This window comes from Danio rerio, chromosome 4 (genome assembly GCF_052040795.2).
Source record: "Danio rerio strain M-AB ecotype USA chromosome 4, GRCz13ab, whole genome shotgun sequence".
NCBI classification, from domain to species: Eukaryota; Metazoa; Chordata; class Actinopteri; order Cypriniformes; family Danionidae; genus Danio; species Danio rerio.
Genome location: NC_141024.2, coordinates 18,306,125 through 18,321,295, shown reverse-complemented (window position 1 = coordinate 18,321,295; position 15,171 = coordinate 18,306,125). Strand labels below are relative to the sequence as shown.

At 33.7% G+C, this 15,171-nt stretch overlaps 1 protein-coding gene across 51 annotated transcripts in view; it reads left to right on the top strand.

The window, feature by feature from the left end:
• mybpc1 (myosin binding protein C1) overlaps positions 1–15,171 on the top strand; it is a 66,517-nt gene that overhangs the window by 26,341 nt on the left and 25,005 nt on the right. For 42 of the 51 annotated variants that reach the window (XM_087246620.1, XM_087246627.1, XM_087246612.1 and 39 more), the window contains 5 exons: positions 1,078–1,134; positions 5,974–6,137; positions 7,041–7,173; positions 13,209–13,333; positions 13,425–13,530. In XM_087246620.1, the coding sequence (XP_087102746.1) occupies positions 1,078–1,134; positions 5,974–6,137; positions 7,041–7,173; positions 13,209–13,333; positions 13,425–13,530 (585 nt within the window). 51 annotated transcript variants of the gene reach the window in all.

The window sequence follows — 15,171 nt, the reverse complement described above, 5'->3', positions numbered from 1 at the left end:
TAATAAAATATATAAATATTATAAGTAAATTCTGGATATTAAGCAGTTTTTATATTTAAATCTGAATTTTATCTTTAAACATAATAAACATTTTCAACCTAAGGGGCTGTTCACATATTGCGTGTGCAAGTTCATTATTTATAGTGGAGATGCGCTGAATAGATAACCTCACTTTTTCCAAGTGCACCTGCAGTCTAGTGTTGAAAACATGCAAGCACACAACGCCTCACGTGACAAGAGCCAACCAGTCAGCTTCACATTCTTTATGAATTGTACACATTTCAGTAATAATGGTAGACTAACTATCTCAGACATATGCAGAGCCCCCCAAAAAGCAGCGCTTTTAATTTTCTTCATAAATGAAACATGTATCAGAGCTCTACAGCAAGGGTTTGTCAATAGTGGACCCTCAGAGAGCACAGCTGATGATTGCTTAGCAACAAAAGATGGCAAAGGAGCTTGAAAAGCATGTGGAAAATTGGTCAAGTGACATGCCTTGAGTTTTTCACACGGTTGTAGGCGCAGTATGTAAATGGCCCCTAAATTTTGCATTTCAGATCTCTATGAATGTTTAATGATTTAAAACAGGACTTCGGTTCCAGCAATCCTCAACAAACCCATGCATAGACAACATGGTTTGATGAAGGGCTGGATGACCAGCAAGTTCTCAGTTAACCTTTTTATCAAAGATATTTACCACCAAATCAACCGGTCGACCAAACCAAACCAAACCAAACAAACGTGTTGAACTTTTCAAAGGCCAACGCTTGCACTGGAACTTCCTTCCCAACAATGTGTCAGAAAGCAACGCAAACTATCCAAGCTCATACTGTTCACCCAAAATAGCATTGGGAGAATCAGTCATGAAAACATTAGAGCTATTCTTGGTAGTTTGTGCACAAATCAATTCGCCCAATGCACTCGGCTGCAAAGCGAAAGGTTCTTGTGTACACCTCAATCCTGCATTCGTGTGGATGGAGAGATTGCAGGCCCTTGCGTTGTTCTTTTAGCATTGTTTGATTCTGATGTTTGTGACTTTTTCTGACTCAATTTCCATTAATCTCTTGTGAACAACAGCAGTGAAGGCCAGGACGATGCAGGCGAGCTTGACTTTAGTGGGCTTCTCAAACATAGGTGAGAAATCCAGTCTGGTTCCCAAAAGGGGCCAATACTTTATTTTTTTTTCTTTTTGTTCTTTTTTTCCCATAAGCCTCAATATGGGGCGTTCTTTTCTTCTTGCCTTTTTTGATACTCTTGTTAAAGGTACTTTTAGGCTCTTAAAACAAATGACTTCTTGTAATTTATTATGAAAGGGCAATTACTTTATCTTCAAAGCATTTAGGCGTCATGCTAATTAAAAAACAACATTTATGTGGCATTATTATTGTTATTATTATTATTATTTTTATTACTATTAAAAAAACATTAGAAATATGCTGAAGAAACTCCTTCAATTAGTGAAATAAAAATTCATTTAAGAAAAGTTCATCCAAAATTAAAAATTGTGTCATCATTTACTCACTCTTCATCATAAACCTGTTTGAGTTTCTTCTAAAAGAGGATATTTTAAAGAATGCTAAAAAGCGGTATCAACTGACTTCCATATAAGTTGCTTTTCCTACCATGGATGTCAGTGTTTACCGGTTTCTGACATTCTTCAAAATATCTTCTTTTATGTTCAATGAAAAAAGAAAACTCTCAAAGTTTAAGAATTGTTTGAGGGTGAGTAGCTTGCGAGTAAACTTTTATTTGTGGCTGAATAGGGTATATGCACAGCTAGTGCGATAAACCTCTGGTGAATGGTTAATGTGACTTTATTTTCAATTTTATATGGTACAATCAGTTAAATAGACTTCAGCATTTATTTAGCTGTTCAAGCGTAAAACGATATGAAAAGCCATTTACATGCACGTGCCGACAGGGCCAGCAGACTTGTGCAGAAACTCCACTGAAATCATTGGGGTAAACGAAATGTTCATATTTTTAAGACAAAGTGTGGAAAAAAATTTAATTTAATGCATTCTGAAACCCACTTTATATTGTACATCAATCAAAGTGAAAACCATAAAAAAAGCAGCCTTAAACACGCCAATTTTATAACAGCATTGCTGACAATTTTTAAGTCTATCTGCATATACCCTAGTATGTCTTTAAGACAATTAAATTCATTTACATAAATTATTACATGCATGTATGAATTTGGCAGATTACTATATAAATACCTCATAAAGTGGACTTTTTGACCTATAGTGATTTGAACGGCAGTGATTAAATCCAACATTTAATTGGCTGCACTGTATAATGCATAATAACATGAGTCTGTTAAATTATTAGTATAAACTATTGTTTCACTAAATGACATTTTAGTGGGTGAATCATGGCAAAATGCATGATCATCAATTTCTTTCTACGCTCAAAAAAATAACTAATTAAATGAACTCAAGGGCAGGATTTTCATTCAATAAATTTGTTTAGCAGCAGCAGCAACAAAGAAAAATGTTTACACAATTAGATGCAATTGAGTTGGTCCAACATGATTTTATCAAATAAAAGTGTAAATACATCTGTATTTTTATTTAACTTAAATTCAAAAGTCTGATAATATCATGTATGACTATTACACGTCGTATACATTTTAAGGTCTCTTAGTTTTATTAAACAAACTAAAAGAGACATTTTTAAGCATATTTCATGAGTTATACAGTTGACTGATCTCAGAACTCATTAGGACAGTTATTGCCCACTGAGCAAAGCAACAAACTGCATTTTTGCTAATTTAGCTAACAACACCAAAAGCATGGGTGCTTCTGCAAGGCGGTAATCTCAAAAACATTATATGTAAATCTTTAAATCTTCAAACTAAAGTGAAGATTAAACTCTTAACAAGTCTTTCTATTACCTTTAAACACCTAAGATTACTTTTATTGTCAACAGTCCCTCTCTTAATTCAATCCTATGCAAAACATGCTGGAAACTACAAATCTCCGAAACAGGTAGTTGGACCAACACAATTCCCTCATTTCCACCAACACAAAACACTTAAGATAACCTAATGGTTTTCTAATTTAAGTGGACTGGACATAAAACAAATAAATTGGCCAAAGAAGTAGTTTGAACAAGCAGCAGTAATCTTTTTTTAAATGTAGAAAACAATTCAGTTCTAATGGAAATGAAAAAATAAAACCTATATAAATTAGATCATGAATGCAAAAATGCCAACATAAAGAAAATAACATACAATTTCAAGTGTTTCTCAACCATGTTCCTGGAGGACCACCAGTACTGCATGTTTTGGATGTCTCCTTTGTCTGTCACAGCTATTACAGTTCTTTCAGTCTCTGCTAATGAGCTGATTACCTGAATCAGGTGTGTTTGGTTAAGGAGACATGGAAAATGTTCAGAGCTGGTGGTCGTTCAAGAATGTGGTTGAGAAACACTGATTTACACAAACTTGTCCCCCATTTTTTGTGTGAAGTTTTGCTTTGTTCTTTTGTATTTTAAAAAAAGCAGACGTTAAAATCCTGCATAATGGGATAAAAGTTAGAAAATTATCTTGGCTTGTCTTTTTTTCTGTTTTCCCCCACACATTCAGACATGGCAGGTTAGTATCGTAGGTTATTAAACGATTAGACCTTATCACCGGTAAGTACTATAATCCTTTAGCTTCTCAAGCATGACCTGAACAGGAACTGTATAAGCAAGAGTGTTGGCCTACTGTAGTCTGGTAACACTTCATTTAAAGACAGCATTCATAAAAGGCTCGACGACGCTCAGAAATGATGAAAACGACCCTTTCAAAGTCAGAATCGGATGAAAAGGACACGTTTTCCACTCATTTCCGAGAGGTTGGCGGAGCGCTTCTACATGAAGCTGTGAAATAGTGTTATCGCTACTTTTGTTTAATGTAGTAGTCTTGATTTATACTGGAGAAACAAGACACAACTGCAACCGCAAGCCTCCGGTGTTCTTAATACTTGCCTGAGAAACTACAGACTTGAAAAGATGAAAATATTAATGTTATCTCCGGACATTCAGGGAAATGTCTGTGAAAGAAAAAGATTAAATGACAAAGCTGATGTTGACTTATTTAACACCCTGATCATGTTTAATGACTGTGAACATGTGTAACAACGATATTCACCCCTAATAAGCACTGACTACTAACACTAATACAAAACAAAACTACTCCATTGCCGGATTGTTCATTACATGGGATCGCTGCAAAGAGATGGGTACAGGTTTATTTATAGCACAATAGATTACTATTAATGAGTTAAGCATTGTAATTAAGGCTGTTGAACAATGTAAAACTCATTATTTTGATTGTTGTTAGAAATAGAAATATACTAATTGATTACATTATACTGTATGGTGGTTATTGAGTGAATGATTGATCAATCAATTTATTGTGGAACCTTGCTTTTTACCATGGAATTATAAAGGGAAAAGCAATCTTTCAATTTAGTCGTTTTTTCAATGTTGAATTCTGTTCAATTTTTTTTCATAAAATTCTGGCTTTAGACATCCCAATTCTGACTTTTTACCTCACAACTTTGCTATTGTTTTTTTGTTTTTTTTTACATTTTGACTATATATATATCTCACAATTTTGGCTTTTTTCTTTTGAATTTTCACTTTTTAACTCACAATTTTGGCTTTTGTCCCTTGGATTCTGACTTTGCATCTCTTAATTTTGGCTTTTTTATTTTAGTTATAAATATATATTATATATTTCGATTATAACTTTTGTTTATAATTTTTGTTTAGTGTTTTTTAACCTGACATTTTTTATGTTTTTTCCTCTTGAAATTCAATTTTCCACTCACAATCCTGACGTTTTACTCTGAAATAAGTTCATAGAGTTGAGTTTAAGAATAAAATGCTTCTAGTAATAGAATTTATAAAAGTTTATATTTCACTTTTTTTCCCAATATTGAGCTTATACCACACAATTCTTACTTTGTTTTTATAATTCTGGCTTTATACCTCACAATTTCTGAGAAAAAACAATTGACAAGAATCAAATTCTGAGTTGATGTTTTTGTGCGTTTTTTACCTCACAATTCAGGCTTTTTAAACACTCAGAATCCCATGTTTACACCTCATAGTTTTTGACAACTTTTCTTAGATTTATGAGATTACACTACACAATTTACAATTTTTCTTTTAAAATTATGAGTTTAAATCTAACAATTCTTACTTTTGTTTATATTTTTTTTGTTTTGTTTTGTGCTTTGTATCTCACATTTCTGACTTTTTATCTTGAATCTTTTGAATTTTTACCTCACAATTTTGACCTTTCCCTCAAGATTTTGATAGTTTGTCTTGCAATTTTACATTTCTCCCCACAATTTAGAATTTTTTTTCTTAGAATTCTGTTTGCTTCTTTTAATTCATATTTTTCATTTTATTTTATTTTTTTGCCTGTTTACAGTTTAATTTAGTCCAAGTCTATGTTAATACAGTTACAATCCATTTTATGAACTTCACTAAATTGTTTTTAGAAATTATTTTCATCAACAGCCCTAATTACAAATTGTCCTATAATATAAATTACTTCATAATACAATTAAACAAATGTCACACTTATCTTTTAGCAATTGATTTGGTTTGTACATCCTACATCCTTTGTTTTGTACATCTTAAACTTAATCATGTGTTAACCACATGACAACCCAATGCTCTCCCCCGTTCACTGACCATATCCTTTACAATCATAGAGAAATCGAAAAGTAGCTCCTTACTAAATTCTTGCCCCAATCATAAAGAACACAATCCCATTTCCCCCCGATCACTGTGTAAAACATCTCTCCCAATAACAGGTTACCATTCAGCAGGTTTTTTTTCCAAGCCCATCTCTTTGTTTGACATGTCTTGAGGAACTAAAGATATTAAAACAGAGATCTGGTTCCTCAACACATGTGGACTGACTCCTAGCCATGACTTTTGACCCCATACCATCTCTAATGTCAGGGAAGTCAAGCAAGAGGAAACTCCTGAGGTGGACGTCTGGGAGATTTTGAAAAACGCCCGTCCTGATGAGTATGAGAAGATCGCATTTACATACGGCATCACTGATCTTAGAGGCCTGCTCAAAAGACTGAAGAAAACCAAAAAGGAAGAGAAGAAGAGTGAAGGTGTGTTTTTCAAACTATTTTGCATGATGATATGCGGTAAAATATGAATATGAAAATATACATTTGTAAATCGCTGGGATTTTTCTACAGGACAAATGCAGGCCATATGGACAAACTGAAGTGTTAAAGAATTTAATGTGAAATAAATAAATAAAAATGTTGGCCGTGTTTGACCCAAATTGTACTTGAAACAACCCAGCAGTTTTCTTATGACATGCAAATTCTTTCATTTAAACACCGGTCATGCTATTTTAAAGCATGCTTTCTTTGGGGTTTATGACATTAACTATTACCATTTCAAGACCAGATAAGTTCAGTTTATTAAATAATTTGAAAGGAACAAAGTATGTCAACATGTTTTTTAAATGTAAATTGAGAAGGGATAGACAGATGGACCTTAATACACTTAAATGTAGCTTTAAATTACAAATTTGTTGCCTTTTAATTCAGCTTGAAATAGAAGTAGCTGCATCATTTTATTTCAGTTTGATGACATTACCAGCTGAAATGGAATATTGAGTAGGGGGCGGGGTTTATTTTTCACTCATCTTTCACTTTTGGCAAACTAACAGCTGGAGGGGTGTGACTAAGCATATTTCATTCAATCTGCCAAAATGGCATAATCAGAAAAAGATTGCCTTTGCACAGTAAAAGCAAATAGGCAGAATTTGATTAGAAATGACCAAAACAACAGTTTTTTTTTTTCAAATGATTAACTTGCACAACTGAAATATTCACCTTTAAAATGTGCGCTAGCAAAATAAACATTGTAAATTTGGATTTAGTGCAGACTTTAAGCACAAATGTGACAGTGACCACTTGTGTACCTTTATTTAGTGTACATGCACTGTAAGCATAATAGGGATACAATCATTAATTATCTGAATGAATTTTCCACTGTAGCGTTTGCCAAGAGATTGGAACCTGCATATCAGGTTGACAAAGGCGGAAAGATCCGGTTAATTGTGGACCTCGCTGACCCGACTGTGGAGTTAAAATGGTACAAGAATGGACAAGAGATCCGTCCTACTCCAAAGTATGTCACCTTCTACTCTTACATGCACTTTTTTTTTTTTACAAACTGCATTCAAAAACACGCTCCAACCTGCCTAAAAACGCTTCATGTACTGTGTTTCTTGGCTTGCTGGTCACAGGGGATGCAGAAATGACTCTGTTTGCAGCAAACGCACACATGCAGTCACGCACACACCAGTGAACCATCAGCATTTCATATCCGGCAAACACACAATGTTCTTCAAACATTAATCTGTGCCTTATGGTGACTTCCTGAAATGTTTAAAGGATGTTATGTGATTGAAGGCCAATGTGAGGCTCTTGAGCTACATTTGAAGTTTTCAATGTAGTGCACAATGAGTAATTAACAACAGGAAACTGTGGAGGAAAAAGGCACCACCATCCTCACAGGACTTTAATAGAGTTGCAAAAGCTGCCTAAAGTTTGGAAATCACATGCATACATTTAGCTTTTATGTTTCATGCTAATAATGTACAGAGAGATTTTTCTCAGTTTCATTTATATTTTTGCATCAAATTTACACTAAATAAAAAAGTACTGTACAAATTGTATTCATTTATTACTTTTAATAAAAAGAGCATTAAGAATACAATAATTTTATTTTCATTTAAAAATAATCATATTTATGACATATAATTGATTAGACATCATAAATACTTGCATTTTTTCCATTAGAAACATAGTAAAAAATATATTGTAAAATTAAAGATATTTATTTAAATTTTATTAGAATTTTTTTATTAGAAATTTAAATAGTTAATTACATTAACCCTCTATGGCATGGTATTGAAAGGGAGATACAGTGTCCCAGGATGCAAAGGCTCATCTAAGAAGGGTGCCCAAACTGGTGCCATGCAGAATTTAGTTCCAAAGTTTAGTTGCTAACCTGCCAATATGTTTCTAATATGCTATTATAGCTTGAGTAGCTGATTCAGGTGTGTCTAATTGGGGATAGAGCTATACTCTGCAGGATAGAAGCCCACCAGAACTGAGTTTGGGCTCCCTTGACCTAAAGCCAAGTGATAAAAAAGTGGCACCCTTTGCTTCACATCCAGGTTCCACAGTGAATAATAAAGATTGGTAAATAAGTATTCAAATGAGTATTCGGTACCCCACACAAAATACACCATTTTTGGCTGGTGTTTGATGAAATATTACTTATTTATATAGTTTATGTAAAATTTAAACTTAAAAAAAAACGTATTCATGGTTTGTTTGTTCCTCATTTCACATAAAATAAAATACAGTTGAAGTCAGAATTATTAGCCCCCCCCCTTAGATTTTTTTTTTTCATTTAAAAACGATGTTTGACAGAGCAAGGAAATTTTTACAGTATTTCCAATAATATTTTTTTCTTCTGGAGAAAACCTTTTGTTTTATTTCGGCTGGAATAAATGCAGTTTTTAACATTTAAAAAGCCATTTTAAGGTCACTATTATTAGCCCTCTTAAGCATGTATTTTTTAGATAGTCTACAGAACAAACCATCATTTTACAATGATTTGTCTAATGACCCTAACCTGCCTAGTTACCCTAATTAGCCTAGTTAGGCCTTAAAATTGCCCTTTTAGCTCAATAACAGTGTCTTGAAAAATATCTAGTAAAATATTATTTACTGTCATCATGGCAAAGATAAAATAAATCAGTTATTAGAAATGAGTTATTAAAACTATTATGTTTAGAAATATGTTGAAAAAAAATCTTCTCTCCGTTAAACAAACGTATAAACAGGGGGGCTAATAAATCAGGGGGGGGTAATAATTTGGACTTCATCTGCACAAAAAAAAAAAAAAAAAAACATTGGCATTTTAGTACCCTAATAGCACGTTGTTGCCCCGAGGCAACAAACCAAAATCTGGTTGGGGGGCTAGGGGGAGCACACTTCATCATTGATTTATCATAAGGCATCCCCAAGCACCCAAAAATTAGGGTGAAAATTTTTTTTTCTCCTTAAACAAAAATTCATGCCATAGAGGGTTATAATCATATAATCTATATGTATACATTTTTATAGTTGGTATATTTGTGATTTGCATAAAAAAATTACACAAAATAATACATCATAAATTATAATGATACACAGCTATTAAACTGATTAGTGTTTCTTTGTTTTTAATTGTTATATTTTAAAAATGCTAATCGTCTTACAAATTTGACAAGGAATGCATGAATGTCAGTAAAATTTATATATCATAGTCTCTCTGTTGCTTAGTGTATTAAAAATTTTAAAGAATATATTATTAGTAAATTAAGGCAGCTTATTTCACTTGCCAGAGCAATTAAATTAAAGCCATTTGGGTGGTCAGTGCCGTTTTCTGATTGCTTATCTTCAGTGATATCTATCCCAGGATTCCCTGCTTTCTGGAGGAAATTCTCTTTATTTCTTCTTCTCTCTTTTATAACTATTACACTAATAGCTCTTTCAGCGCTGTTTGATTTAGGCATGATGTCTATGTGTCCTTTCTCTCTGTTATGCAATGGTGAATCTGCCATAACCTCCACCTCCTCCATCGGCTGCTCCTGCTCCTCTGTTCTCCATACAGTAACAGGAAGTAAGTCTTCACGACTGTCTTGTTTATCTGAACAAAAGGAGTGAGCTCATTTCTGCTGTGTGGATATTCTGTGGTGTTTTTTACTGCCATGTTGTATGCATTTGTTGAATTACAATAAAGATGACGCAACTGTAAACAATTCAGCAATCACACAAGCCGTAGTGCTTTTGCAATGAATATCAACATGCATACAACTTATGGCAAGTTATTTCATCTGTGTTTTCTCTGACAAATAATAATAATTAAAAAAAAAACTCCAAAAGAAGACAATGCAAAAATAACAGCGAAGAAGAGAAGAGATATTCAAAATTACAACAAAAGAAAGAAATTAGAAGACCATAAATAAATTAATTATAAAAATAAAACTAAATGGGGTTTGGATGGATGGATGGATGGATGGATGGATGGATGGATGGATGGATGGATGGATGGATGGATGGATGGACGGATAGACAGACGAATGGCAGAATGATAGTACAATTAAAAGATAGATGGATAGATGAATGGATGCCAGAATGATAGAACAATTAAAATATGGATGGATGGATGGATGGATGGATGGCAGAATGACAGTACAATTAAAAGATGGATGGATGAATGGATGAATGGATGAATGGATAAATGGATAGTACAATTAAAAGGTGCATGGATGGATGCCCAGAATGATAAAACAAATAAAACATGTATAGATAGACAAATGGATGGATGTACAGATAAATGGATAGAACAATTAAAAAACGAATGGATGGATGGACAAATGGGCTGATTAATGGATGGCAGAATTATAGTACAATTAAAAAATTGATGGATTGATGAATAGATGGCCAGAATAATATTAAAGGTTGGATGGATCTACAGGATGATATAATGATTAAACGATGGATGTATGGGCAGAATTATAGAATGATTAAATAATGGGCGGATGGATATAAAATGATCAAAAGATTGATGGATGACTGGATGGGCAGGATGATAAAAAAATGGACAGGTCAATGGATGTAATGAATGGATGTAATCATAAAATAATCAAAAAAGATGGAAGGATAAATGGATTGGCAGGATGATAGAATGATGGAAGGATGAATAAATGGGCAGGATGATATAATGATTAAAAGATGGATGGATGGACTGAAGAAATGTAAGGGCTAAATGATAAAACAAATAAAGGATGGATGAATGAACAGAATAATGAAACAATGGATGGATGGATGGATGGATGGATGGATGGATGGATGGATGGATGGATGGATGGATGGATGGGCAGAATGATGGAACAATGAATGGATGGATGGGTAGAGTAATGTAACAACAAATGGATGGATGGGTAGATGGATGGATGGATGGATGGATGGATGGATGGATTGATTGGCAGAATGATAGAACGATGGATGGATTGATTGGCAGAATGATAGAACGATATATATAGATTGATTGATAGAAAAAAATCTGTTCTTTATTTAACTAGGTAAAAAAAAACAATAAGATGGAGGCCAAGAGGTCTAAAAAAAAAGAATAACTGAGCACTGAGAAATGGATTCTTGTTGTTTAGTGTAGAGTATAGGACAAAATAATTAAATCAGGATAAATTCAGACATACCGTTAGACTTTGCCACAATTTTACAGTTATTTACTGCAAAAACACCCAGTAAAATACCACATATATTCTTTACAGTTCACTACAGTAATATGCACTGACTTGTGGATAACTTCAAAACTTTAACAGTAACTTACTGCACATTAGGAATTTGTGGTCTTTTACTAAAGAACTGCTACTGTAGTTGAAGACAAAAATAAGACAGGTCATGAAAAAATATATCACTTGTTTGGAAGTTATTAAATTCAATAGCAAATACTAAAAATAAAGGTTTTGCACTGCTAGTGTAAAATGTAAATACATGACAGTAAAAACTATTGTAAAAATTTATATGTTGTAAAAGGCATTTTACCATAAAAATAAGTTGCAGTTAGGCTATTTTACTGTAAAATGAAATGTGGTAGGGCCCTGCTGCTGTAAAACACATTTACAGGTAATGTACTGTAAAGGTGCTGTTGCAGTAAATTGCTGGCATCAGTGCTGCCAGTAAGTTCAACAAAAATACAATACAATGTCTAAAAGTGCATTTTCAGTTCAGACTGAAGAACATTCCAAGATGACTAAAGGCTCGCATCCCTATTTCTGTCTGAATTCGAGGAACAGTCAAATGTAAATGTAACTTGAACATAGGGCATAGTTTGACCTTTAAAGAAGAAAGCATAGGTAAGAGGCGCCAGACCAAGAAGAGCTTTATTCCAGAGTCATCCAGTGAGTGTACCTCCATAAAGGAAATCAAGGAAATTATCAAAACTGGAAATTAATTTTATTTGTTCACCTTGGGCAGTAGTAAATAATGTTAGGTTCTGTAATGGAATGGATGGATTTGTGAAAATAATACATTTAGATTGATCTACATTTAAAAACCTAAATTTTAAGTTTTAAAGCCTGAAGACGAGACTGAATATTAAAATCAGACCGTACAATTGCATGGCCTGGACGAGTGAAAGAGAGCAGTAATAAATCATCAGCATACAAATTATGAAAGGCATTTAAATTGCTGACAAACAAGTTATAATGTAAATAGAGAATAAAATAGGTCCTAATATTGATCCCTAAAGCACTCCTTTGGGCACCTCTAGAGAAGTAAAACCGGCTATATGAACACACGTTCGACAAGTAGTTAGCAAACCAAGTGGTAGCTTGGTTTGACATGCCAATTTGTGTCAAATATTTCATTAAAAGTGTATGATCAGTCATGTCAAATGCCTTTAAAAAATGTATAAAAATGGCAGAGCAGTAGTTCTTACAATTGATTGCCCTTAAGAAATCATCTAAAACCTTTAGTGTAGCAGAAACAGTGCTATGTTGCTTTCTAAAACAGATGTAAATTAGCTTTATAGCTAACTCTGGCACAACATGTCATGTTGTACATTGTCCCTGTATAAATAAATAATAAAATAAATGAAATAAATGCAGACTACTAATTTGACAGACAACAAACAAAAAAAATAAAAGCACAACAAATTAGACAGACAGACAGACAATGATAAATAAAATGAATGACAAAAAATGACACAAAAAAGAATAAATAAATACACAAATAAATAAGAAAACAATAATTAATAACAAATAAATTATAAAATAGAATAAATGAATCCTGAAAACAAATGTGTCAATTAAAAAACACAAAAAAACCAATAACAAACTAAAGCAGACCAAGCAAAAAAATACAAATATAATAATAATAATAATAATAATAAACTTAGATTATTTAAAGAGTAATATAATATAATATAATATAATATAATATAATATAATATAATATAATATAATATAATATAATATAATATAATAGACATTTTTGTGCCTTAATACAGTAAAATAAAGGTAGTAAAGTAAACACAGCCTCTGGAATCTTGACTTTCAGTAACTGATGAACTGACTTGTGCAGGTTTATCTTTGAGCACAAAGGCACTCAGCGGATAATGGTTATTAACAACTGTCAGATGAGTGATGATGCGGCATACTCAGTCACCGCAGGAGAGGAGAAGTGCACCACTGAACTGTTCGTCAAAGGTACCGTCAACCGACCGACCTACATGATTTCATCCATCTTTTTGTAACCTTTATGTTTAAGAATACACAATCTCCCTTGGTGTTCCTGCAGAACTGCCTGTGAACATAGTGAAAGAGCTGGAGCCTGTCAAAACCACAGTCAATGAGAGAATTGAACTGGAGTGTGAGGTGTCTGAGGAAGGAGCCAAAGTAAAATGGTACGTGCTATTAAGGCCAAGTATTTTCCTCATTTTTATTATAAAAGGCCTTGTGCACACCTGGTATTAAGATGTTTTATGACAATCCGATCTTAGGTGACTAATGCTAAATATACAGTGGGTGCAAATTGGGTCTTACATACAAGTAATAGTTGACAATGGGCTGATGAATTATTAGAAAGTGCATTATATTCAAGCGATTCAGTGGACTGGTAGTTACTTCTTCTGCTTATACTATGATTACTATACCTAAAGACACTGTTCAGATGTTTTATTTCTAGGCATTTCTCACAGTTTTGTCCTCCAGCTCCAGTGTGTAGTACTAGTTTCTTACACATCTCATCAAAGTCTTACACATCTCATCTGTTTTGTTTTGTTTTTTAATGATAGTAGGTTAAAATAACTCAAATCATTCAGTGTAGTGAAATGGAACTGTAATGCATTTGAGACCAGCCAGGACTACTTTAGCTATACGTTTATCTGAAAATAATCACACACCTAAGAACTTTCATTAGCCAGTCAGAAACAAGCATTCAATAGCCCTGTGGTATACATTTTGATCTTATTTACTACAACACTTTCACAGGCCTTTTGTGTTATTCATTTGGTAGCACTCCCTAAAGGAGATCTATTATGTGAAAGTCACTTTTTATAAGGCATTTGAAGTTGTGTGGTAGCAGTGTGTATAGAGCCGCCTCTAATGGTAAAATTGATTTATTCCATTTTTTATTACAATCAAGCTTCATAAAAAAAGTCATCAGAGGTGAAAATTTGGAGATTTATGATCCACAAATCCAAACACTGTAGTCTCCATAGACTGCCTTCTTCTGAGACATTACTGTTCATTCATTCATTCATTCATTTTCCTTCAGCTTAGTCACTGATTTATTAGGAGTTGCCACAACAGACTGAACCACCAATTCCAGCCCTTTTTTAATGCAGAAGATGCCCTTCCAGCCTCAACCCAGTATTGGGAAACACCCATATACTCTCGCATTCACAAACACACTCACACACCATGGCCATTTAGTTTATTCAATTCACCTGTAGCGCATGGACTGTGGAGGAAACACATCTATTTTAGAGCCAGCGTATGAGGCCAATGCTATTTCCATTTTGTCTGACAAATATTTCAACAATATTTTAAAGTTTTTTTCAAACTATATTCATTTATTCATTTTCTTTTCGGCTCAGTCCCTTTATTAATCTGGGGTCGCCACAGCGGATTGAACCACCAACTTATCCAGCATATGTTTTACGCAGTGAATGCCCTTCCAGCTGCAACCCATCACTGGAAACATCCACACACACTCATTCAAACACATAAGACTGTGGGGGAAACCAGAGCAATCGAAAGGAAACCCATGCGAACATAGGGAGAACATGCAAACTCCAACGGAAATGCCACTCGAACCAGCAACCTTCTTGCTTTGAAGCAACAGTACTAAACACTGAGTCAAAGTGCCACCATCATTTCTGTTCAGTTTTTCAGAGATAACCTGTTTTGAATCTGCCACTATGCTCATACATAGACTTTTGTAGCTCCACCCTCTTTTAAAAAGAGCACAATCTTGAATCCCAATCTTTGAATATAAAGCAACAGTACCCAAAACAGCTCAATTAGGATCAAAGCCTAAAAGG